General features: G+C 38.2%; 1 protein-coding gene across 3 annotated transcripts in view; it reads left to right on the forward strand.

The window, feature by feature from the left end:
• Dennd4c (DENN domain containing 4C) overlaps positions 1 to 24220 on the forward strand; it is a 97015-nt gene that overhangs the window by 23741 nt on the left and 49054 nt on the right. For 2 of the 3 annotated variants that reach the window (XM_087549041.1, NM_001427785.1), the window contains 9 exon segments: positions 1439 to 1608; positions 6872 to 7110; positions 9504 to 9570; positions 10690 to 10748; positions 12374 to 12518; positions 16058 to 16233; positions 19149 to 19249; positions 20268 to 20486; positions 23918 to 24063. In XM_087549041.1, coding sequence (XP_087405167.1) covers positions 1439 to 1608; positions 6872 to 7110; positions 9504 to 9570; positions 10690 to 10748; positions 12374 to 12518; positions 16058 to 16233; positions 19149 to 19249; positions 20268 to 20486; positions 23918 to 24063 — 1322 coding nt within the window. 3 annotated transcript variants of the gene reach the window in all.

Consider the following 24220-nt stretch of genomic DNA (forward strand, 5'->3'; position numbering starts at 1 on the left):
GGCATAAACCTCCAAGTTTTTGGTCTACACTAATAGATTTAATAATTCAGTGGAAATTGCTTACTCTTTGGTCTTTGTATTTGGGCAATCATAGAAGTGTCAAACTTCGTCTTTACTTCTTACATTTCCTTCTCTTATCTTTGTGTGTCTGATTTGAAAGCACATGTTACTTGCCATGAAAGGTGGACTTGCTTCCTTTCTCTCTTGTTGCAAAGAATCAGCTATGTGGAGGAGAGGAGGGCCTGAGAAACTTTCTGCCATGAAGTTTTTGGGAAATCTATCGCCACATTCTAACTGAACACTAAAGTGTCAAGGGCTGTAAAGATTTAAATGTGCCTTCTCCATCCCACTGGTATGGTGGGATAAAATCTGAGAATACAGGTATGCTCCAGTTGTAAATAGCAGATACTGGAATGCTTCTTTGTGAAAAGAAGCAATGTCAATTACTTTTTGCTTATACAGTTTTTAATATGAAATTTTATTTTAGGAAAATTAGGCAAATCCATATTTGAAAACTCTTGTCCTCATAATATCATGTATACTAATGGATTAAACCATTTACTTTATATAAGACAAAAGCAACAATTAATTGGAAATTCAGAATCATTTTAGAATGTGATATTGTTGTAATGTGTCTATAATACACGATTTCCTTGAAGTCTTTTCTTTGAAAGGGACATGGTACCAATAGATAATGCTCAAGCCTAAATTATTTACAGAAAGGTTACAAAAGTATTTAGAATCTGAATTTTACACATAGAATACAGAGTTTTAAAGACTGAACTTTCAAGTTTTTAGCTTTGAAATAGGCTGTGTGTTGGTTACATTATAGGCTAACTAATTGATGGTGTGTAGCTCCTTCGTCTGAAGGGGCTGTTAGGGCTCTCAGTGCGGCTTGCTACCTGCCCTCTTCCTGGGTGTCACGTACTTACTCATGTTGAACGACTTTCACACTGTAGCTTTCAGCACTGCCTTAGTTTAAGAAATAACATTTAGCTGGTCTCTGAATTTCTCCCAAATATTAACTGGAGTAGTCAGTAAATTTGCCTTTGCCTTTCTTACTATTCTTTATAAGGTATTGACATATTTGGGTTAAGCAAATACATAAATATGTGGATTGTTGATCAGATTGACTGAATTCTTTATTAGTGTCTTTTTTTTTTATTTATTTTAAAGTAAGGTTTTCCATCTAATGGAGTCCTGGCTGTCCTGGAATATTATTATTCTTAATATATTTTATGTTGTAATTATAAGTTCAAGGATAACATATAAAGGATAGATTAGCTTATCTTAATTTCTGTTATAGCAAAAATTAATTTAAAATTTTATATAAATATTTTAAAGAAATTTGATATTACAATGTGTTATTAAATATGTTTCATGAATAATTTATATAAAGCAAATTTTTTAAAAAGAAATGTTATCCTTTCTCTGAAAGGTTTGATTTTTCGATATCCGGAAGAAGACTATGAGTCTTTTCCGCTCTCAGAATCTGTGCCTCTCTTCTGCCTTCCTATGGGAGCCACTATTGAATGCTGGGATCCTCAAACCAAATATCCACTTCCGGTTTTCTCAACATTTGTCCTGACAGGTTCTTCAGCTGAAAAGGTATATTTTGGGTCTTAGTCATTAAACCTTTTTTGTCCATATTTTAATGTTGTAAAGTGGTTCATATATGTTTTATTTGAATGTTAGGATTATTTGGATAAAAGGTATTACTATAATTCCCAGTCAAAAAGTCAAAAATAACCAGCCCCAAAGTATGCACAATCCAGTGAACTTTTTTTTTTCAGAGCTGGGGACCAAACCCAGGGCCTTGCGCTTGCTAGGCAAGCACTCTACCACTGAGCTAAATCCCCAACCCCCCAGTGAACTTATATATAGTTAAAATTAACAGACTTTGGGGTAGGTTGATTTTAGTATATGCTTTTTTTTAATTTATTTGCAAGCTTTTTAAAATAATAAAGTTTATAAAATTTTAAAATATTGACATGAAAACTGTGATTGGGAGGCAGAGAGGCAGGTTCAGAGAGATCTGTGAGTTTGAGGCCAGCCTGGTCTACATAGCGAGTTATAGGATAACCAGAGGTACATAGAGAGATGCTGTTTCAAAAAAAGAAACAAACAAAATTAATAGACAGAAGAAAACAGATGACTAGAAATTAGGAATATGATCTTTAAAATTAAAAAAAATAAATGCAATTAAAATTCAGTGACTTTGATTTTGGTTTTTTGAGATAGTGTAGCTTAGACTGGACTGATCTCATTTACATCAGTCTTCTTGCCTTGGCCTCTTGTGTTGAATTATAGGCATGTTCTACAATGCCTAGCTTTCAACAACACATATCTAAATACCCAAAGGGAGAATTAATGAAGAGAAAGGTAGACTTTCTAAAATGCAGCACTGAAAAGAGTAGAAAATGAAATTAAAAAATATAGTAGATATGAGTAGGCATGGTGATACATACCTTTAATTCTAGCACTTGGGAGGGAGCTGGATCTCTGAGTTTGAGGCCAGTCAGGTCTACATAGCAATTCTGTCCCAGTAGGGGACAGTGTGACCCTGTCTTAAACAAACAAACAAACAAACAAGCAGATAACAAATAAAAATATAACATATAGAGTAGTTAAAAGGGTCAATAAATGAATTCCAATGCAATAGCAAAGATTGCATTTTTAGTGCCTAGCACTTACTTGGGTACTGGGGATCCGAGCTTAGTTTCTCATGCTTGTATGGCAAGTGCTTCATTCACTGAGCCATCCTCCCAGTGTCTGTTGACTTTTGAAAATAGTGGCTTATGTTACTGGTCTAGATAGAGATGTTACCAAGTCATTTGGACATAGGAATTGATTTCTGGGATGAGGTCAGACAAAAATAAAGATTTGTGTTCTGTTAGTGAGATGGTTGTAGTTCAAACCATTAGAGAATGAAATTTTTCCCAATAGAATTAGCCAAAAAATGGCAGTATTTAAATGATGAGCAGGGGGTTGGGAATTTAGCTTAGTGGTAGATCGTAAGGCCCTGGGTTCGGTCCTCAACTCCGGAAAAAAAAAATTACAAACTTAAATGATGAGCAGAATTGGATCTACTGTGGGAAAGAAAGAAGTTAGCAGAATAAAGAAAAGTGTTTACTCTCATACCAGAGAAGTCGAGATTTTGAAGATAGCACTGTTCATTTTAATTTCGTTATAGAGAGGGAAAGGAGGCAAGCACTGAAAGTAGTCTTGCTAGCTCATTGTTGGTAATCTTGACGAGAATTGTGATAATGGGCTGAGGTGAAAACAGTTACCTAACATAGAGCATGACTATTAGCCTGCCACAGGTGCTTCACTGGGAGGCTGCGGGATAGCAGATCATTCAGGACACATAGGGACCTATAACGTCAGATAACTGGAGAAAAAGAGAGATGAATTTAGATGTGACCGACAACCAGACAGGGATTAGACCATGTGAAAATCAGCTGTACTTCAGTAATCTAGCGCTTGCTGTGTGCAGCCCTGAGTTGTATTGCCAGACAAACAACCAAATCACATGCTAAATAAACTCAAATTTTACTTCAGGCTTCATCTTAAGGACTGAAAGGTATAAATCTCTTAGAGGACTGGCCAGAAAGGTAAAGGCACATGCCCCACCAGCCTAGTCATCTAGCTTTGGTCACTGGGGCCCACATAAAGGTAAAGAGAAAGAACTGATTCCACAGATTGGCCCTCTAATCTCCACACTGAAAACATGCACTGTACACACACACTCTCTTCTCTCTAATGATAAAATGTTAAAGGAATATTTTACAAGAAACCTTTGGGAAAAGTCTTCATGCATGCCATTGAATTTGCTAACATGACACCAAAAGGTCAATTGGCTAAACTAGATTTCACCAAAATGAAAAACTTTGATCTGTCAAAAAATATATATGAGTGGTGCACACGTGTGGCTCTAGCATTTTGGACAAGGAGCCTGAGCCTCTCAAGTTTGAAGCCAACCAAGATTACATGAGACTATCTCAAAACAAACAAAACAAAACAAATAAAAAGCCCCAACATTTTAAGAGAGGGAAAGAAATCACAACTGACAAGAAGGGAGAAAATATTTGCAAAATATGTATCTTCAAAGGCTTTTATTTTCTCTGGTGGGGATTGAACTCAGGGACCTCTTTGCAGGCAAATGTTCTGTTTACACACCTAGCTCATAAGTGTTTATATTCAAAGTATATAACCACATTAACAACAAAGTCTTGACCAATTCAAAAATGAGTCAAGGGACTGTGTTTAAGTTTGATTTCTGTTGTTGTGATAAACATCATGGCTTAGAGCAACTTAGGGAGCAAATGGTTTATTTTATCCTACACTTCCAAGTCATAGTCTATCATTGAGAGAATTCAGGTCAGGCACTGATGCAGGAGAGGCTGTGGATGAAAATGGTTTACTGTGTGTTTCTCCAGCTCATTTTCAGCTACTTTTAAAATAGCCCAGGCTCACCCTTGTGGGGATGGTACCACCCACAGTGGACAGGGCCCTAAGACATCAATTTGCATTCAAGAAAATGCCTCAGAGTTATAGCTACAGGCCATTGTGGTAGAAGTAGTAATTGAGGTTTAAAACCTCTTTTCAGTTGTGTCAGGTTGACAACCAAGATTAGTCATCACAGACTTACAGTTCTATTGCTGTGAAAATACACTATGACCAAGGTAACACTCATAAGAGAAAACATTTGATTGGGTCTGGCTTATACTTTCAGAGGTTGTTCATTATCATGGTGGGAAGCATTCTGCACACAGGTAGACATGGTGTTGGAGAGTAGCTTAGAGTTCTATATCCTAACTCATGGGCTTCAGGAAGAAATAGTGACATTGGGCCTAGCTTGGGCTTTTGAAACTTCAAAGCCCACTCCCAGGGATGAATTTCTTTCAACAAGGCCACACCTCTAATCCTTCCCCAATAGTGCTACTCCTTGATGACTAAGCATTCTAATCTATGAGCCTGTGGGGCCGGTCTTATTCAAACCACCACACAGACTTAAATAGACAGTAATCCAACAAAGAGACATAAATGGCCAGTGAGCTTGTAAGAGATGCTCAGCTTCATGTAATTTGGAGATGCAAAGTTATGGTAAAGTAGCGAGTATTTCACATCTATTAGGTTGGCTTTTGTAACAGCAAAAAGACAAAGTCAGTATTCCTAAAGATATAGAGAGAGTGGAACCCTTGAACCCTGCTTGTATGAACAACAAACTGGCAGCTCTTTTGAAAGGAAAATGGAATTATTACTTGATGAAGTTGTTCTATTCTGAAGACTGTACCCAGAGAACCTGAAACTCATTAAACCTAGGGCCTTAGAAAGAACCTGGATGCCAGTACGGTATTATCCCAGCGCAAGTGTCCACTGAGGAGTGGAAGGAACGTGGAATTTAGTTTATATATTTTATAGAATATTACTCAACCTTAAAGATAAAATTCAACTACATGCTGTAACATGAATGAACTTTGAAAACATACAAAGAAAAATAAGCAAGACACAAAGAGCATAAACACTGCTTGTAACTATAGTAGGTACCATTAGAATAGGAAGTTTTATTGAGACAGAAGAATAGAAACTATTAACAATTTGGATTAGGAGTGGGAGAAAAGGGAAGTTATTGTTTGAAGGGTACAGAGCTTCTTTTTAGTGGTCAAAAAGATTTTGAAAGTGGATAACAGTGATGGTTACCCACGATTGTGAAGATTAATGCCACTGAGCTGTATTCGTAAGAGTGATTAATTGTTCAGAGGTGAGCAACATCTGCCTTTAACCCCCAACACTCAGGTGACAGAAATGGGTGAATCTATGAGTTCCAGACCAGCCAAGGTTATGTATCTTAAGAGAAAAAAGGAAAATTAATGTTGGCAGAAGAGATGACTCAGTGCTTAATGTCTTGTCATGCAGGTATGAGGGCCCACATTTGAATCCATAGAGCCCACCTACAGTCAGATATGGTAGTAACCTCAGTGTTCCAGTGGCTAGATGGGAAGCAGGAACAGGAGAATCCCAGAAACTTGTTAGTTGTTAGGCCTCTTAGCTGGGCATATACAATGGCAAACAACAGAGACCCTGTGTCATGGTGGAAAGGGAGGGTTGATATATATATATATATACCATGGCACATGCTTCACATGTAGGTACATTTAAAAACTGACAAATGTAACCAGTTGTGTGTTTCTGTATATTCAGTGTTCTAAGAAATGGCATACAAGCAAGTACAAGTTGAGTAAGGTCCTTAGAGTATTCTCTCTAGGTGTTGGGTAAAAATACAAAGTGGTTAAAGGTGAGAACAAGTCAAAACAAGGTTGTCTTTTTAAAAAATGCATGTGTTAGTGTAGGAATACATGTGTTGCATATGCCTGTAGTGGTCAGAGGGCAAGTTTTAGGAGTCCGTTCCCTCCTATTGTGGAATCTGGCAGTTTGGATTCAGGGTGTCAGGCTTACAAGGTAAATGTGCCTGCTAAGCCGCTCACCTGCACAAAAGGCTGCCCTTTCCTCCTCTTCTGTTTTACTTCCCTGTTCTGGCTCTGCTCTCTTCTGTTCTCCCCCTCTTTCTTTCTTTTTGTAGATAACATATGTTTAAAATATTTAATCATACTGTGGGAACATCTAGATGGGTTTGCATCAAAATCTGGTCAAGATATTTCACTTTATTTATCTGTTTGGTATATAGTCCGATAAAATATTTGTTTAAAAAAGAGCATTGGGCATGAATATCTACTGGCCGAGTGGTTGCCTAAGATGTTTGGGGCTTTGGATTTAATTTCAGCATGAAATATAAAAAGTGAAAAATGGTAGAGAAAAAGTTGAATTTTCAAAAACAATTTCAAGTCTTACAACAGTTCTTTGACTGTAGGTATATGGAGCTGCCATCCAGTTTTATGAGCCTTACTCTCGGGACCTTCTCACAGAGAAACAACTGTCACAGCTGGGCCTGCTGACCCCCGTGGAGAGAAAAGTGGTCTCTAAGCCCATCAATTCAAACAAGTGCATTTGTTTGCTTTCACACTGGCCTTTTTTTGAAGCTTTTAAGAAATTTCTTATGTTTATTTACAAAGTCTCTGTGTCTGGACCACATCCTCTTCCCATTGAAAAGTATGTATATGAGGAGGGGTCATGACTATGGAAATCGGATGTGTAATGCTCATTTCATTGTTTATATAACTTAGCAGCAGAGTTGAAAGGAAAGGAGAGTCAGCTTTTTCCCTTCTCCACCTGAATCGTTTAAATTAGGAACTTGCCTTATGACTGTTCTAAGAGTTCTGGTGAGGAATTAACTGGCACAGATGTGGGTGTTCTTCCTATTCATTCTTCAGAAATCAAGACAACGAGTGTACACTTGGGCTTTGTGTGAGTGGTCAAAACAAGACCTAGGTATAATGAATGCTCACCTCTAGACTAATGGGGAAATTAGAAAGGTACATTATCTGATTTCAAATACATGGTTTTAGCATGAAGCAGAATGCTCCATAATTCTCTTTGACATGGAAATGGTTTTTAAGGAAGGAAAACAGATGTGGAACTGTGAGAACTGTGGATTTTTTTTGTTTGTTTTTTGTTTTTGGGAGGTTGTTTTCAGATAGGGTTCTCCTTGTAGCCCAGACTGGCTGCAAACTCCTGAGCCTCTTAGTTTCTGTGTTCAGGGACTTTATGGGTGTGCATAGATCATTTATTTTTTGAGGTCAGAGAGATGGTTCAGCAGGTAAGAGGATATGCTCTTGCAGAAGACTTGGGTTGAATTTCCAGCACCCTCATGTCAGCTCACAAGTTAACCATAACTCTAGTTCTAGAATATCTAATACACTCTTCTGACCTCCACATGTTGTGCATGTACAGACATACATATGAACAAAACATTCAGACACATAAAATTAGTGAATGAAATAAATGAGTAAATAAAAACTTACAGTATATATGCATTTATCTATGAGCACACATGTATATATATACCACCAAGGCACATAAATAGAGGCCAGAAAATAACTGAGTGTCTGTTTTCTCCTTCCACCACGTGGACTCTGGGAGAATCAAACTCAGGTTGTCAGGCTTGGTAGCAGACAATTTTTACCCACTGAGCCATCTTTCTGGCCCATGTTTTTTGTTGATTGTTGTATCTAATAAAGATTTTAGTAACCAAGAAAGGTCAAGAACTTTGTGTAAACTCATCACAAGATCAAAATTTAGTATAAAAATAGGATTTCTACTTTTTTCCCAGAATGCAAATTAGTGGTTTATGGTTTTACATTTAATTTTCAGTTGTCAGATTAATTACATTGAGGTGAAATTTAATGTTGGTGGTAAGTAAGCAACTTGTGGACAGTTGAGAGTCTGGTTTCTACAGTAGGTGCAGAGATCAGTGATGTGATCATTGTTCTCTTAAGGTAAATTCTACATTTTGTCTCTCCCCAGAGGTCTCTCCACAGACCTCTGGAGAAATTTGAAAAACATTGTTTTTAAGTAGAGAAATAGCATTTAGGTGTTCAAAGTTCAAGTAGTAAATCTAGGATTAAATTTCTTTTTTTTTTTTTTTCGGAGCTGGGGACCGAACCCAGGGCCTTGCGCTTGCTAGGCAAGCACTCTACCACTGAGCTAAATCCCCAACCCCCTGGATTAAATTTCTTATCTGTACTTCCTTATATTGGCATTGATAAGCAGGGCTATAAAAATAACTCTTGTTTGTTTTTATTTTTCTTTTTCTTTTCTTTTTTTTTTTTTGGTTCTTTTTTTTCGGAGCTGGGGACCGAACCCAGGGCCTTGCGCTTCCTAGGTAAGCGCTCTACCACTGAGCTAAATCCCCAGCCCCTGTTTTTATTTTTCAAAACAGGGTTTCTCTGTGTGGCCCAGGCTGCCCTGGAATTCACTCTGTAGGCGAGGCTGTTCTCGATCTCAGAGATCTACCTGCCTCTGCCTTCTGAGTGCTGGGATTAAAGGCATATACTTCCACTGCCTGGCAAAATTAGCTTTTTCAAAGATTATTTTTACTTGTGTATGTTCATGTTCATATATATGTATACCACAAGTCTATGATGCCTATGGAGGCCAGAAGAGGGGCATGGACCCCTGGAGCTGGAGGTTGTTGTGAGCCACTGTGAGCTTAACTCAGGCTCACTGCAAGAGTGTAGTTATTCTTGGCTGCCTCTGTATTTTATTGGAGCTACATTTATTGTTTTCCTGATGAAAATAATGGTTTTTTTTTTTTTTTGGTTTTGTTTTATTAGAAAAGTTCTTACTCTGTAGTACAGGCTGGCCTAGGACTCATTAGGAAACCCAGGCTAGTTTTCAACTTGTAGTAATCCTCCTGCCTCAACCTTTTAAGTACCAGAATTACAAGAATCTACCAGTATGCTTTGCAGGAGTTTGTTCTTTGGCTCAGTTTTAAATAAATAGTTTTTCTATTGGGATGATATATAGTGGAATGAAAGGCTTGCTGAGATCTGAGATACATTTAAGAAAAGTAACTATGGTATTCATTTTACGATCTTTTCTAGGCACATTTCACATTTTATGCAAAACATCCCTTTTCCTTCGCCACAAAGACCAAGAATCCTTGTACAGGTAATGAAAAAGGAGTCTATTCATGTTAGTTTGTGCTAAGTTCTTTGAGTTTGAGATGAAGCAGTATGTGTGTTTGAAGTTCTGACTATTCGTTATTTAGTAGCTGTGTTAAGCATTCTTTCCTAGTCGGCTTTTAGACCCCAGGTGAATAGAACTGGAGTAAATATAGCTTGTGATTCATGGTATTGTTTTTATGGTCTATGTGTGCTTTTTACATAGCTAAATTTAATAATTAAATAGTTAAGCCCATAACATAAGATTATGTTATGGTCATGTCCTTAGTTTCTGAGTAACTGATAATATTTAGTGTTTCAATATTTAAATGCTAAGTATTTAAAATTTATTTGGGAGGAAGGAAATTGATACAGCTTTTTACAGTACTTTCAGACTAGACTAAAGAAGTTGCTTCTTTCTCAGGCCTAGGCAGTGATAGGCCTAGGTAGGTGCACAACTTGTGACATTTACTATTTAGAATCAGTACAGACAAGAGTCCATAGACTTACTGCATGGCTATATGAATGAGATCAGGTTGTTATGAAAGTTGCAAAATATTTAGCTTTCTGTTTATTTACTGTCTCTTCCTGAATCATAACAGTTTACAAACTGACACTGAGTAACATTATAGCCTAACAATCTATTTAATATTTCTTCTAAGATATTATCTATACTCTAGCAGAACTAAGACAGACACTGTTGGTCTTGAAGTTATTTCAGTTCAGCAAGTATTTTTTTTTTTTCTTTTCTTTTTTTCGGAGCTGGGGGCCGAACCCAGGGCCTTGCGCTAGCTACTGAGCTAAATCCCCAGCCGCAAGTATTAATTTGTACTAGACAACTACTAAATGCTTAACTTTCTTGAATGAATAAATTTGAAGTTCTTATAAAAATTATTCCAAAATTTTAAATTACTGCATTTAATCTCCTAACTGGGTCAAACCTCAGTCATCAATATGAGATGAGCTGATTAAAAACAAACCTCTGAGTAGTCACATTTATCATTTACATCTCGGTGCTTGAAATTTTATACCTTTCTGTATATTAAGCAATTTTCTGTTTAGCCCTTGATCTAAATATTGAGAGTATAAAATTGCTTTGGCTAATTTATCTCTTTGTTTGTTTAAGCTATCCGTCCACGATGCCTTAATATTATCACAACCAGTTTCCACACCTTTGCCGTTAAGGTAATGATGGTTTACTTGTTTGTTTGTCTGTGGCTAGAACCCAGATGTTATATATGTTGGGCCTTATGATCCACACCCGCATCCCATTTTATAATATTTGAAATGCTGTATTTATTTGCTTAGAACAAAATGCTTTAAAATATTTTACTGAGCTAAGCATGGCTGTACAAGCTTGTAATCCTAAAATCTTGGAAGACTCAGGCAGGAGAATTGCAAGTTCAAGGCCAGCATGGGCAACTTAATGAGACCCTGTCTTAAGTGAGAAATCAGACTGCATGTCGTATAGAACCTCTGATAGAGCACTGGTGTAGCTTCGCACCCCGCCCGAGTGCAGCCTGAAAAAGAAACAGGGTCAGAATACTTTTAGGGGCTTCTTTAAATTCAGAATTTTGTAGAGGCAGGATGACGTTAGGTAAGGGTAGGGTCTCACTTAGTATTGCCATCCTTGATACCTGGGTGGATGGTATGGCTAATTTAATATGGAGGCACTTTGAGACAATTGCAAGGCTGGGGAAGCGATTCTGTAGGTGAAACATTTGCCCTGCAAATTTGAGAAATTGAATTTTGGTCTACAGAACCCATGTATGTAGAAAGCGTGTTTGGGTCATACATGTCAGAAATCCCAACAGTGGGCAGACAGGAAACAAAGACAAATGAACTCTAGAAATCATGGGCCAGCCAGGAAGCCCACTTGGTTAAGTTCTAGGCCAGGGATAGACTCTTGTAAACAAAAGATGGCAGGTGCCAAAGACCAACACCTGAAGCTGTCTTCTGACCACCACATACATGTCCACATACTTGATGCACAGGCGTTCTACAAAATCTGCAACCATAAGATCTAATACAGGAAGTGCTCTTTCTCCTCTCTCCTTTTCATAGTCAGTCTGTAAGTAAATGTCCATGGTAAGCTGATGTTTACCCCCGACATACCCCTTTGCTGCTTTTCATCTGCATCACGGATCCCGCTACTCTCCGGACTATTTCCTTAGTAACCTCTTGATTGATCCTTTTACCCTTAGACCTTCAGTTCTTTACCTGCAGCCAGCGCATCCTCTTATGAGTATGAGTTTAACTGAGCCATTTCTCTTCACCATAATCTCTTGTTATTTTCATATGCTCCCTTGTTTTGAAATTCTTGGATTATGATATTAACTTTCTCCTACTTCAGAGTTTTTATATAATGCTGTCTCCCAGGCCCATTATACCCCTACCTCTGTTCCTTTAAACTCAGCTCAAATATTTGAGTTTCAGAAAATGTTTACTTTTTTATTTTTTATTGGTTATTTTGTTCTACATTTCAAATGTTATCCCCCTTCCTGGTTTCACCTCCAAAAACCCCCCATTCCACCCCTCCTCCCCCTACCTCCATGAGGGTGGTCTTCCACCCACCCACCCACTCCCACCCCACTGTCCTATCATTCCCCTACACTGGGGCATCAAGCCTTCACAGAAAATCTTTCTTAATAATGTTCATTTGAATCATAACCATAAACTACCTCACTAAATTAGTTGTATTCTGCAAAGTTATGAATTGAAATTAACATTAGATTCTTAACCTGTTTAATAAGTAACTCTTGATATGTTTAGTAAAGTAGTACCCAGTCCTTTCTTTCTCTGTTCTCTAGTGGAGCCAACTTTAGTTCCTTGCTGATGAATCTGGGTCCTGAGAATTGTGCAACATTGCTGCTGCTGGTTTTACTTGAGAGTAAGATTCTGCTACATTCTCTTAGGCCAGCTGTACTGACTGGGGTAGCCGAAGCTGTTGTTGCTGTAAGTATGGTTTTTCTTTTAGAACAAAATTATTACTAGAGGATTTTATACTCTTCTTCAAAGAAGGCAACTTTGCAAATTCCAGCCCAGTCACATTAAAATGAATGTAATTTGAGCGAATAAAAGAAATAAAAGTTTGAGAAAAAAAATGTCACTTTCTAATTTTTCATATTTTATTTAGTGTTCTCTTGAGAGTAAATTCTCATTACATAACAGTAAAACTTGTAAGTGGAGCCTGGCAGTCTCTCCCTGTAGTCTTATGTTGTCTGGGGTGATACAAACAAGGGTCTTGTCATCCTAATAGAGAATCCAGGAGAGACTAAAGTAATGAATCTCCCAAAGTCCAAATTGGAAACCAGTTTTATTGAGATCACTCACAAGAGTGTAGATGAGCAGTTTCACAGAGGAGCAGGGACAACCCTGATGTAGCTGAATCATGGAGCGGTTCGCTGTAGCCTGGATGACCACTCATGGACGCTGGAACCCCTAGCCTAGCATCTCTATGGGAGGGACTTGAGGCATCTCAGTAGGTCAGAGTCTTCCAGATACTGAGCTGGTGCAATTATTTACTGTTCTTTGATCTAGGAGAGGGACCTTATGAATCCCAGTCAAGTTTCCCAGACTTGTTAGTTTAATCTCCTGAGTCTCTGCTTTTCCAAGAAGGGAATTCTTCAATTGGAAGAAAGTTGCTATACAGTATCATAGCACTTGGGAGGCTGAACCAGAAATGTGTGTGTGTGTGTGTGTGTGTGTGTGTGTGTGTGTGTATCAAAATCTTGCCTCAAAAAATATAAAAAAGAAATAAACCAAAACACTAATGAAACTCTAGTTGATTTTATTTTAAGTTGTGCAAATTAATTACATGGTTAATTTCTAATTTTAACTTTTAACTATTGTCTCTTGCAATATATATATGGCTTTATTGTGAATAGGATACTATAAAAATGATTCACTCCTGGGTAAATCACAGATGAAGTCAAATTGCATTTAAAACACTGTAATGCACTTAGAAATCAGATCACAGTGAGTTTTTCGTTGCTGTATGTAGCTGTGTGCACATGCCTCTGCATTCATGAAATACTGGGCTTGCTATGTGGGTGCTGGGATCTGAACCTCAACTCATATGATCCTGCAGCTGTCTGTCTGTCTGTCTGTCTGTCTACATGAGTGCAGGTGCCTGTGGAGACCAGAAGAGAGCATTGGATCTCCTGGAGATGGAGTTACAGGTGTTGTGAGCTATTAGACGTAGGTTCCTAAATTGAGGTCTTCAAGAGCAGAACTCACTCTTCAATGCCAGGCCATCTTTCCCATCCGTGGCTGTGCTTCATTTTGTTTTTTAAAGGCAGGCTCACATTCAGCTTGAGTTTACCTGGAACTAACTTACAGGTTGGCGGTGTGAACTTTCACAGTTCTCCTGCCTTGACTGGCTGACTGGGTTGTGATTAGAGGTGGAAGCTGCCATGCTTGCCACCTGCTTCCTTGGTGTATTTCTGGAACATTTTTGTTCATGTTTCAGGCAGTTGTCTCTTTGTAGTAAGGCTCACTTCGCCTGTACTAGGGCAACCTGCGCTGAACTCTGTTCATGGGCTTTTTTTCTCCACAGTATGATTTGCTTTCTGATAGAATATATACTTTTTATGTCTTCTGTTTATTGTGTACCTCTTCCTGTCAGACTAGGTGTCAACAGGCCCAGCAGGTCAGGCCTGCCAGTTCATGTCTGCCAGGAGTATATGACAATAGGTTTATTGGAACATGGACTACTTACTGACTTATTACTTGTTACTGTTTCCTCGTACAGTAGCGGAATTAAGTAATTGTTACAAGGGCTTTGAGACCTAAAATACTCTGCACTTTATAGGAAAAAAAAGACTAAAATTTTAGATTTCAAAGCTAGGAGTCATGGGTCTGTTTTATTGATACTGTAACCTCATGGTCTAAGAGTGCTTGGCACTTAACAAATGCTCGTGTATCTATTAGTATATAATTCTTGAATACAGAAATGCCAGTCTTGAATAATTATCTGTAATGCCTAGCAGAGGTGGTGCTATAGGTATTCCTTTGGGATTGGTGATGATGAATAAGAGTGAAAATTGAACCTGACCTTAGAGCAATAGGTCATCACTGATTACATTTGTAGCCAATTGTTATTGAGCATTCAGGTGCCAGAGCAGGCCATTGTCTGCATAATGAGTTTGAAGCCACCTATACTATGTAATGCTTGTCTCATATAAAAGTATGTTTTTTGAATGAGGCTTTGTAGTCACTACAGTACATTTGGTTAGGAAGGTAACTTTATATGAACCAAACAATATTTTACTCTCTTTTTTTCTTCTTAGATTTGTTTTATGTGTCTATGCCTGTGTGTGTATGGGCTAGTGCCCATGGAGGCCAGAGCAGGGCATCAGATCTCCTAGAACTAAAGTTACAGAAGGTTGTGAGCCACTTCAGTGTGAATTCTAGGAATTGAACCCAGGGCCTCAGGAAGACTAGCCAGTGCTCTTAAACACTAAGCCATCTCTCCAGCCCCTTAGTATTATTTTTTTTCAACCTATTAAAAACTGCTCTTAAAAATAGAAACAAAACAAAACAAACAAAACAAAAACCTAAGCACACATACATTAAGATGGCAATTTGTGAATTAAAACTTCCATTAAATTTTTTTGTGTGTATAAGTTTGTGTGTGTGTGTGTGTGTGTGTGTGTGCGCGCGCACACACACATTACAGACAAACATCTGACATCATTCTTGTCCGGTGCATTCTACTTTTTTGGGAGACAGAGCCTCTCATTGACTATGTTGGATGGCTAGCAAGACACAGAGATCTGCCTGCATCTGCCTTCCCATTTTTGGGATTTTGAGAGTCCCTTATGCCTGGCTTTTTGTTTATTTATTTGAGATTCTCAGAGAATATTTAACATCAACTATATTTTGTAGAGGTCAAGCTTCACTGAAGTTGAATTATTTTAAATAAATTATTATTAAATGAAATTATTAATTAATTTATTTGAAGTGTAGAAAATGTTTGTTGAGATCTTTAAGTGATTACATTTTAATTATTATATTTTATTTTTTAGTGTGGCGCTTGAGATGGAACCCCAGGTTCCTAAAACATGCTAAGCAAACACTGTACCTAACCATAGTCCCACACTAGTTTGTTTCTCTCACTGCCGGTAGGCCCTCTGTGCACTTAGATTTTGGTCAAAGCTTATAAGTGGGTAAAATGCCCAAGTTTATAAAAATGTAGGTTTGTTTTATTATTTTGGGGACAGTTTTATCTTTTTACTTTGATTCTCCATAAAGTATGCATAAGATTTGTGTAAAACAATTAAACTGCAAAGAGCTATTAGTGTGCCATGATCGTCAGTATTCTTGAACATTTTAACCCAATAATATGTGTAATCACTTAACTTTGGAATGAAACTTAAAGTTGAAAAAAATGGTTTTCATTGCTTTTCAATGGTTCCTTTCAGTAATAGTTAATTGTATAGTTGTCATTGTAAATTCAAATTTGGTTAATTTTTAAAAAACTTTTCCCCTAGATGATCTTTCCATTTCAGTGGCAGTGCCCATATATCCCTCTTTGTCCTCTTTCATTGGCTGGAGTGCTTAGTGCACCTTTACCATTTATAGTTGGAGTGGACTCAAGGTACTTTGATCTTCATGACCCACCACAAGATGTTGTTTGCATTGACTTGGATACGAACACGTTATATGTGTAAGTGATTCATCTTCTATTATCTCCCATGTGTACTTTCCACCATATATAATTAAAGTTATTTAGAAGCATTTAGGAATAAGTTGAATTGCCAGGAAATGTGTAGATAAAGAAATTGGAGGTGCTACTGGTAGTAGTGGTACATGCCTTTAATCCTGGCACTAGGGAGGCAGAAGCAGGTTAATCTCTGTGTTCAAGGCTAGCCTGGTCTACAGAGCAAGGTTCCAGGATAGCCAGGCTTGCTCAGAGAAACTCTATCTTAAAAATCCATAAAAGGGGTGGGGTGAGGGTATAGCTCAGTTGGTGGAGGGCTTGCTTAGCATTCCTGAAGCCTGGGTTCCAGGTCCAGTGCTGTAGTGGTATTTACACTTAGGTCACAGAGGTAGTAGCATCAGAAATTCATGGACCTTCTACAGAGGAATTTTGGAGTCAGCTTATACTACATGAGGCCCTCTTTATCCAGGCCCATGGTCACTGCAGGACAATTGTTTGGGCAGATACCTGTATGTGACTGACAGAATATCTGTATGAAAGGCAGAAAGCATTGCTTAGAAGATAATACTGAAGCTAGTGAGGTAGCTTGTGCTTGTAAACCCAGTACTTGGAAGGCTAAAGAAGGTCATCTTGAATTAGAGATCATTGTGGGGCCACATAGTGAGATCCAGGTCAGCTTTAGCTGCAGAGTAAGATACTGCCTCAAACAACCCCACAAAAAATTTAAAGTTAAAACAGTACTGAAGTAGATACACTATATTTTGAAACTGTATCCCTACCGTAGCTCATTATTACGTATATCTAGATTTATAGATAACTTGGAATATTGAGTCACTTCATGCATTCAGTTAGCTCCATCCCACCTCCCCATCTTCCTCCCTCATTTCTTACATTTCTTTCCATCCTCTCCTGGGAATTGAGCCCAGGGTCTGCTTTGAGTTAGGTCTGATCGCTACCATTCAGCCTCTGAATGGCCATCTCTGAAATTTTTGTTTGTTTGCGAAAGTCTCATATATCCCAGACTGGTCCTGAGTTAGAGCTAGCTGTGGTAGACAGGATGATCTTGAATTGATCTTCCTGCCTTTCCAAAGTTCGGCGTTACAGGTATGTGTCATACACCAAGTCTAACATCCTTTCTTTTATGGCAGTAAAAATAAGTGTTTTATAGTTGATGGCTCTCCTTGGATTAGACAGACTGTGGCATGTGGATATATGTCAGTTCCTAGTCATTTGGTACATTATCATTGCCATTTTTTTTTTTCCTTTTCTTTTTTTCGGAGCTGGGGACCGAACCCAGGGCCTTGCGGTTGCTAGGCAAGCGCTCTACCACTGAGCTAAATCCCCAACCCCGCCATTTTTTTTTTTAAAAAGATTTCTTTATTATGTATACAGTGTTCTGCCTGCATGTATGCCAGCAGGCCAGTAGAAAACAGCAGATCTCATTACAGATGGTTGTGAGCTACCATATGGTTGCTGGGAATTGAACTCAGGACCTCTGGAAGAGCAGTCAGTGTTCTTAACTGCTGAGCCATCTCTCCAGCCCATCATTTTGTAGAGAAGAAATTTGAGTAACAGACTTTCAAAGTGATTAATTTTCAAGGTCAGATAGATAGTAAATGTTAGAGCCAGATTCCAAACTGATGATGATTCATATAAGGATGACAGTGTTCATTTGGGGATTTAAAGGGCAGCACTAAAATAGATACTGTGTAATTACATCAAGTGAGAGTACATGATCAGAGTTAAATGTTATATGCCATCAATTTTAAATACATGAAAGTTTCATAGTTGATTTGACATCTTATTTACTTAATTATAAGAAAAATCTTACTATGTGTCCTTGGCTGGTCTGGAACTTGTTAGAGTTCAGGCTGTCCTTAAACTTGGGGTGATCTTCCTGTCTTTGCTTCCTAAGTCATAGATACGGACCATCATGCTCAAGTCAAGTGTGAGTCCAACAGTACCTGGAACATGGCAGTGGTTACAGCCCTTTTAGTCAGTTTTCTTTGTAGGGAGGATACCATATTTGCTCTGTGCTGGTAGCATTATCAGCCAGGGAATATTGGAAGTTAATTTCTACTTGGAGTTCCTTGGATGGTACTAGTAAATTTGGTTGGATAGTAGTTATTAAAGGAAGGAATCCCTTCTTCCCAGTTGAAATCTAAGTGAAGCCAGTGTTACTGAGTCTTAGTTTGGTTTTCTTTCAACACTGTACTTGATTGTGACCAAAACAGGGGCCTGTTAATTAATCCTTAGGTCAGATGGGGCTTTGGTGTTTCTGTAAGTTTCTGATCACCGAAGACTGAAGACTAAGCTATAACACTAAAAAAGAAAACCTGGTACATATATGCTGACTTGTAGAAGAACACTTTTCAGAGCTATTGTCTCTGCTCTATTTTATATTTCTGGATTATAAAATTTTGAAAATTTTAAGTGTCTTTAGTTTATCTGAGTCTTTAGGGTTTTTTTTTAATGTTTTTATGGTCATAGATTATGTTAAATAATGTTGTGTTTGATTTCTTCTTATACTTCTGTGAGGAATCCAATGAACTAGATGTACTTTGATTCTTTGTTAAATTTCATCCAGGTCTTGGTTTGGGCATATAGTATTTTAGAGTTCTGCCAATAGGTTAATGTTTCAAGTCAGTTAATTTAACTCGTAAAATATTATAGGGTTTAAGTGTAACTTTTTTAGAGGCAGACTTCAAGTCAGTATTGTACTGTGGTTGTGAAGGCTGCTGGAGACAGTCACATTGTCTAAGGTCTATTGGAAAGAGGAGAGAAACACCCCAGAGCACCTCCAATTCCACATGCCAGTGTTAGTCTTCAGTGCATGAAAATGTTTCTTTTAACTTTGATAGAAGAATTTTGTTTAGTACAAATGAATTATATAGCAGATTTTCTTAACTTTCATTTAATAGAGCGGATGAAAAAAAGAACACAAACTGGAAGCAGCTTCCCAAAAAGCCGTGCAAGAGTCTGCTTGGCACCCTGAGGAGGCTGTATCTCCAGCTCTGCTCAGGTGAGTGTGAGGAGGGAGGGCTGGGGCGCTTGCCACAATCTGTGTGTGTGTGTGTGTGTGTGTGTGTGTGTGTGAGAGAGAGAGAGAGAGAGAGAGAGAGAGAGTGTGTGTGTGTGAGAGAGAGTGAGAGAGTGTGTGTGTGTGTGTGTGTGAGAGAGAGAGAGAGAGAGAGAGAGAGAGAGAGAGAGAGAGGTGCATGCATATGTTAGGTACCTGTGCAGTCCCAAAGAGTAAGCTGCCCAGCGTGGGTGGTTAGTCTTATGCAAGAATAGTACGCATTCTTAACCACTGACCCATCTCTCGAGCCCCTTTTTGTGTTTCCAGACAGTCTCTTTACTACACAGTTCAAGTTGACCTGGAACTTGTGATCCCTTTGTTTCTGCCTCTACCCTTTGAAAGTATTTTAAATGTGAGAACAAGATAAGATAATTAAAATAAAGATAATTGTTGATTAAACATTTTATTCTATTTAGTGAATTTTTTTATATCAGACCTAAACAATCTTTGGTTAGTTTTTTTTTGTTTTTTTAACATATTCTTTGTACCTTGTCCTCTTTGCTACTCTTTGTCCTGAGATCTAAAGATGACTTCAAACTCCTGATCCTTTTGTCTCGACCTCCCAATTGTTAGAGTTATGAGTGTAAAGTCCAAGGCCAGTTTGTGTAGTGCTGGGATTGGACCCAGGGGTGGGTAAGCACACCATCTGAGCTGCAACCTGAGTCCGATTTTTTGTTTTGTTGGTTTGTTTGTTTGTTTAGGGTTCTTGAGATTGGAGCTAGTGTTTGTCCGAGGGCTAGTTCCAGCCTGCTATGTATCTGAGTAACTCCAGCACTTAGGGAGGCTGAGACAAAAGATGAATGTGGCTGTGTGGCTAGATATAGCAAGGCTGTCAAGGGAGAGAGAGAATGAGAGGGGGTGTGGGGAGTATTGTGAACTTTATTTTGACCATTTTCTTATCATCCAATCATGATATAATATTATATATTAATACCTGTTTTGCTTTTACTTCCTTTGTCAGTTCACCGAAAACCTCAGGAAAGTTCAGCAATTGAGATGACTCCAATTGAAGCAGATTTCTCTTGGCAAAAAAAGATGACACAACTTGAGATGGAAATTCAAGAGACATTTTTGCGATTTATGGCATCTGTTTTAAAAGGATACAGGTCATATCTCAGACCAATCACAGAAGCTCCCTCCAATAAAGCCACAGCTGCAGACTCACTGTTTGACCGACAGGGTGAGTGCCAGTGAGCTCACGTTGCCTTCATGAAAGTCAGAGGTACTTCTATTAGGGTTGGTACACAGATGCACTTACTACACCCATAGAAGTTCATACTCAAATGTAAGGAACGTCCACTTTCTGTGACCTACCTCTGTTCTTGCATAACTTTCTGTTTTTATGCCCCAGTGTTTTTTGTGAGAAATGTGAAACTGAATGTGTTTAATTTGATTAGTCCAATGTGTTGTGTACGATCCCGTATGATCAGTTATTTTCAAGACACATCTGAGATTTGCCAGGGTTTTTTTTGGCAGCTTTTCTTTCCTCAGTTTTGTAATTTGTGCCTCAACAATTATTTTACAGACTGAAAGCACCAGTTTTTATGGCATGGTCTGAAGTTTTATGTAAATAGTACAGCACTTGTTCTAGGGAATGAAGACATTGGACAACAAAGTACTGTGAATACTAGGTTCAGTGTTCATTCCATGAAAGGGCTAACTTGGTAATAAGAGGTTTGTCCTGAAGATGTAACAAAGTGGACAGGAATTGGAGAGTGGCTTTGGCTTAACTTCTATGCAAATAAAACACCTGTGCAATCCCTCACATAGCTGTCATCCAGCTTCAGTGGTTTGTGTGCCTCGGCCATTCCCTTCCCCCCCATTTTATTTGAAGCACAATGTAAACAGGCCATCATTTCTTCAGTAACTGTTGTTACCTTAGAATTTTCTAGATTTACATGTATGAGCTGCTACATCATTGTGTTGATCAACGTTTTTATCTCCTATTTCTTAGAAACTTGATTGCGTCAAGAGCCACTCTCTGCCTAGTAAAAACTACCCTGTGAGCTACACAGAGTTTTAAATTTTCAGTAGTCACATAAAAATTTAACAATCAGGAAAAACTAATTGTAACTGTATTTGCTCTAACATATTTGAAAGAGTATTTCAACATAAAATTTTAAAAATTAAGATTTATTTATTTTATACATGTGAGTATATTATAGCTGTCTTCAGACACACTAGAAAGCATTGGATCCCATTAACAGATGGTTGTGAGCCACCATGTAGTTGCTGGGAATTGAACTCAGGATCTCTGGAGAGAAGTCAGTACTCTAAACCACCGAGCCATCTCTCCTGCACCCAATCAATAATTTTTAGTTACTAATGCTATAGCCTTACATTCCTTATGTTTATATCATCTATAAAATGCAGTATGTATTGTGTAACTTGCAGTATAGTTCCATTAGTTGCATTTAAGATGGTGTATTACCACCCATGGTTACTGAACTGAGTAGTACAGGACTGGCAGCTTCATTATTAAAGATTGAAGTTCAGTAGTTTGGCATATAACAGAATGCCATCCATTCTCTCTCTTTTCCTGTCTTACGGTTTCCTCTTTCCCTCTATTTCCTTTCTTCTTCTCTGTTCATTTCTCTCCTTCCCTCCTCACCTTTTCCCACTCTCCTAACTTACCCTCATAATTTGTTCCTATTTTATTTAATAATTTTTCTGTTGATCAAGAGGGTGGGAATGAATACTGCATGCCAAATGCCCTAAGGCATCAAAAAAAAAAAAAAAAAAAAGCAAAGCAAAACAAAACAAACAAAAACGAAGACAGAAAAAGTAGCCTAAAAATCATATTTTAAATGATGTTGAAACATGGAGAGGACTATTTGAGATAGTTAAAATTTCAGTCTTGAAGAATGAATTGGCTGAGGTTACATGCCCTTAATTCCAGCATTCAAGACGCAGAGGGAGAAAAATCTGTTGAGTTCAAGGGTGTCCTGGTCTATATAGAAAGCTATAAGCCAACCAGTGCTGCACAGCGAAACTCTGTCTCAAAACAAAAGAGATAGCTAGCAGTTAAGAGAACAAACTGCTCTTGTAGAAAAACTGAGTTTGGTTCCCAGAACCCATTGTTGAACAGCTCACAGCTGCCTTTAACTCTAGTTCCAGGGAATCACACACACAGACAATGAAAGAGAGAGAAAGAGCTCAAATAAATCTTAAAAGTCTTTTTTAAAGGGTTGGTGTAGTGGTGGTTTCAGTAAGCCTATTTCCTCACTTTCTTTGTCTGCTACCTTCACCAGAAAAAGAAATAAAAGTTAAAATTTAAAAAAAAAAAAGGGAAAAGGACTGGTAGTAGTAATTCAACTTTATAGAAGCAAACCAAATAAAGATAGTGATCTGAAAGTGACATGGAAATTAAAGATTAGTAGTTATATTGAGAACCAGCAAGGAACATATGATGAATATGCCTCTGTGAAGACTCATTGAGAACCGTGGTCTTTCATGGTTTGTGCACATTAGTTACCTTTTAATCACTGTGACAATATGCCGGAGGAAAATAGCCTGTGATAAGACAGAATTTCCCATGGCAGAGCATGGCTAAGGAAAACTGTGCACCTCTTGACAGTCAGGAAACAGGGAGAGACAGGGCTCTTGGGGCAAGACATTCCTTTTCCAGAACTGCCCATACTCACCTGCTTCCTCCTGTGGACCTTCCTGCTAATTCCTCCTTTAATTTGAACTAAATGGGTTAACCTGTTGGTGAATAACCTGGTCACCTCTCAATAGTGCCCTTAGCTGTGGGCGTGAGCCACTTCATGGGACACCTCAAGCCAGAACACAACAATGAAGAATGATTGACGATGGTAGGAATGAGGGACGGATGTGTGCTCACAGAAGGAGAGGTTCCTAGCTTCAGTGAAACAGTGGATTACTAGCAAAGTGCTTAAACTTGAACCATACAGCAATCTTCATCACGTGCAGGAATGATGCCTGATAGCAGAGGAAGAAACTGACCCATTAATATATATCAGCCATTGGCTTAAGAATGAAGAGTCTCGGGGTTGGGGATTTAGCTCAGTGGTAGAGCGCTTGCCTAGGAAGCACAAGGCCCTGGGTTCAATCCCCAGCTCCGAAAAAAAGAACCAAAAAAAAAAAAAAAAAAAAAAAAAAAAAAAGAATGAAGAGTCTCAGAGAAAAATTAGTTTGTTTTGTTTTTTGAGACAGGGTTCTCTCTGTAGACTTGGGTGTCCAGGAGTTTGTTCTGTAGACCATGCTAGACCTGAACTCAAAACTCAGAGATCCACCTGCCTCTGCTTCTAAGTACTGGGATTCAAGGCATACGGCACCATGCCTAGCTAGAGAATAAGAGTTCCTATCTTGCTGAGGACATAGAGATGAGGTTCCTTAGAAGACTCATAATTCAGTGACATAATTCAGTGAAGAGATTGGTATCAGGGGTTTTCATCGTTAATCAGGCAGAAAGAACTTTACATTATTGTTAGAAGCTCCCATAAATGATGTGAATTTGCACGAAGGGAATATAATATATATTCTCATATAATATATACATATATGCATATATGTATATATTATATGAGAATAATGTTTGACACGACATTAGTCTGTTTTTAAAATTTATTACGATTTTGTCTTCTTCAGGTTTTTTGAAAAGTCGGGATCGTGCCTATACAAAATTTTATACACTTTTATCCAAAACACAGATTTTTATTCGTTTCATTGAAGAATGCAGTTTTGTAAGTGATAAAGATACTGGATTAGCATTTTTTGATGATTGCATTGAGAAGGTAATATTTGTTTTATATGCCAATTTAAGAGAAATAACCTTGGTTTAATATCTATAGTAATAGGGGTGTGTGTGTGTGTGTGTGTGTGTGTTTAAAAGAGAGCAGCAGGGATGTTGGAAGGGAGAGAGAAGAGTGGGGAAGGGAGAGGGATGGGGGA

Source organism: Rattus norvegicus, chromosome 5, assembly GCF_021556685.1.
Source record: "Rattus norvegicus strain SHRSP/BbbUtx chromosome 5, alternate assembly SHRSP_T2T, whole genome shotgun sequence".
Classification (NCBI taxonomy): Eukaryota; Metazoa; Chordata; class Mammalia; order Rodentia; family Muridae; genus Rattus; species Rattus norvegicus.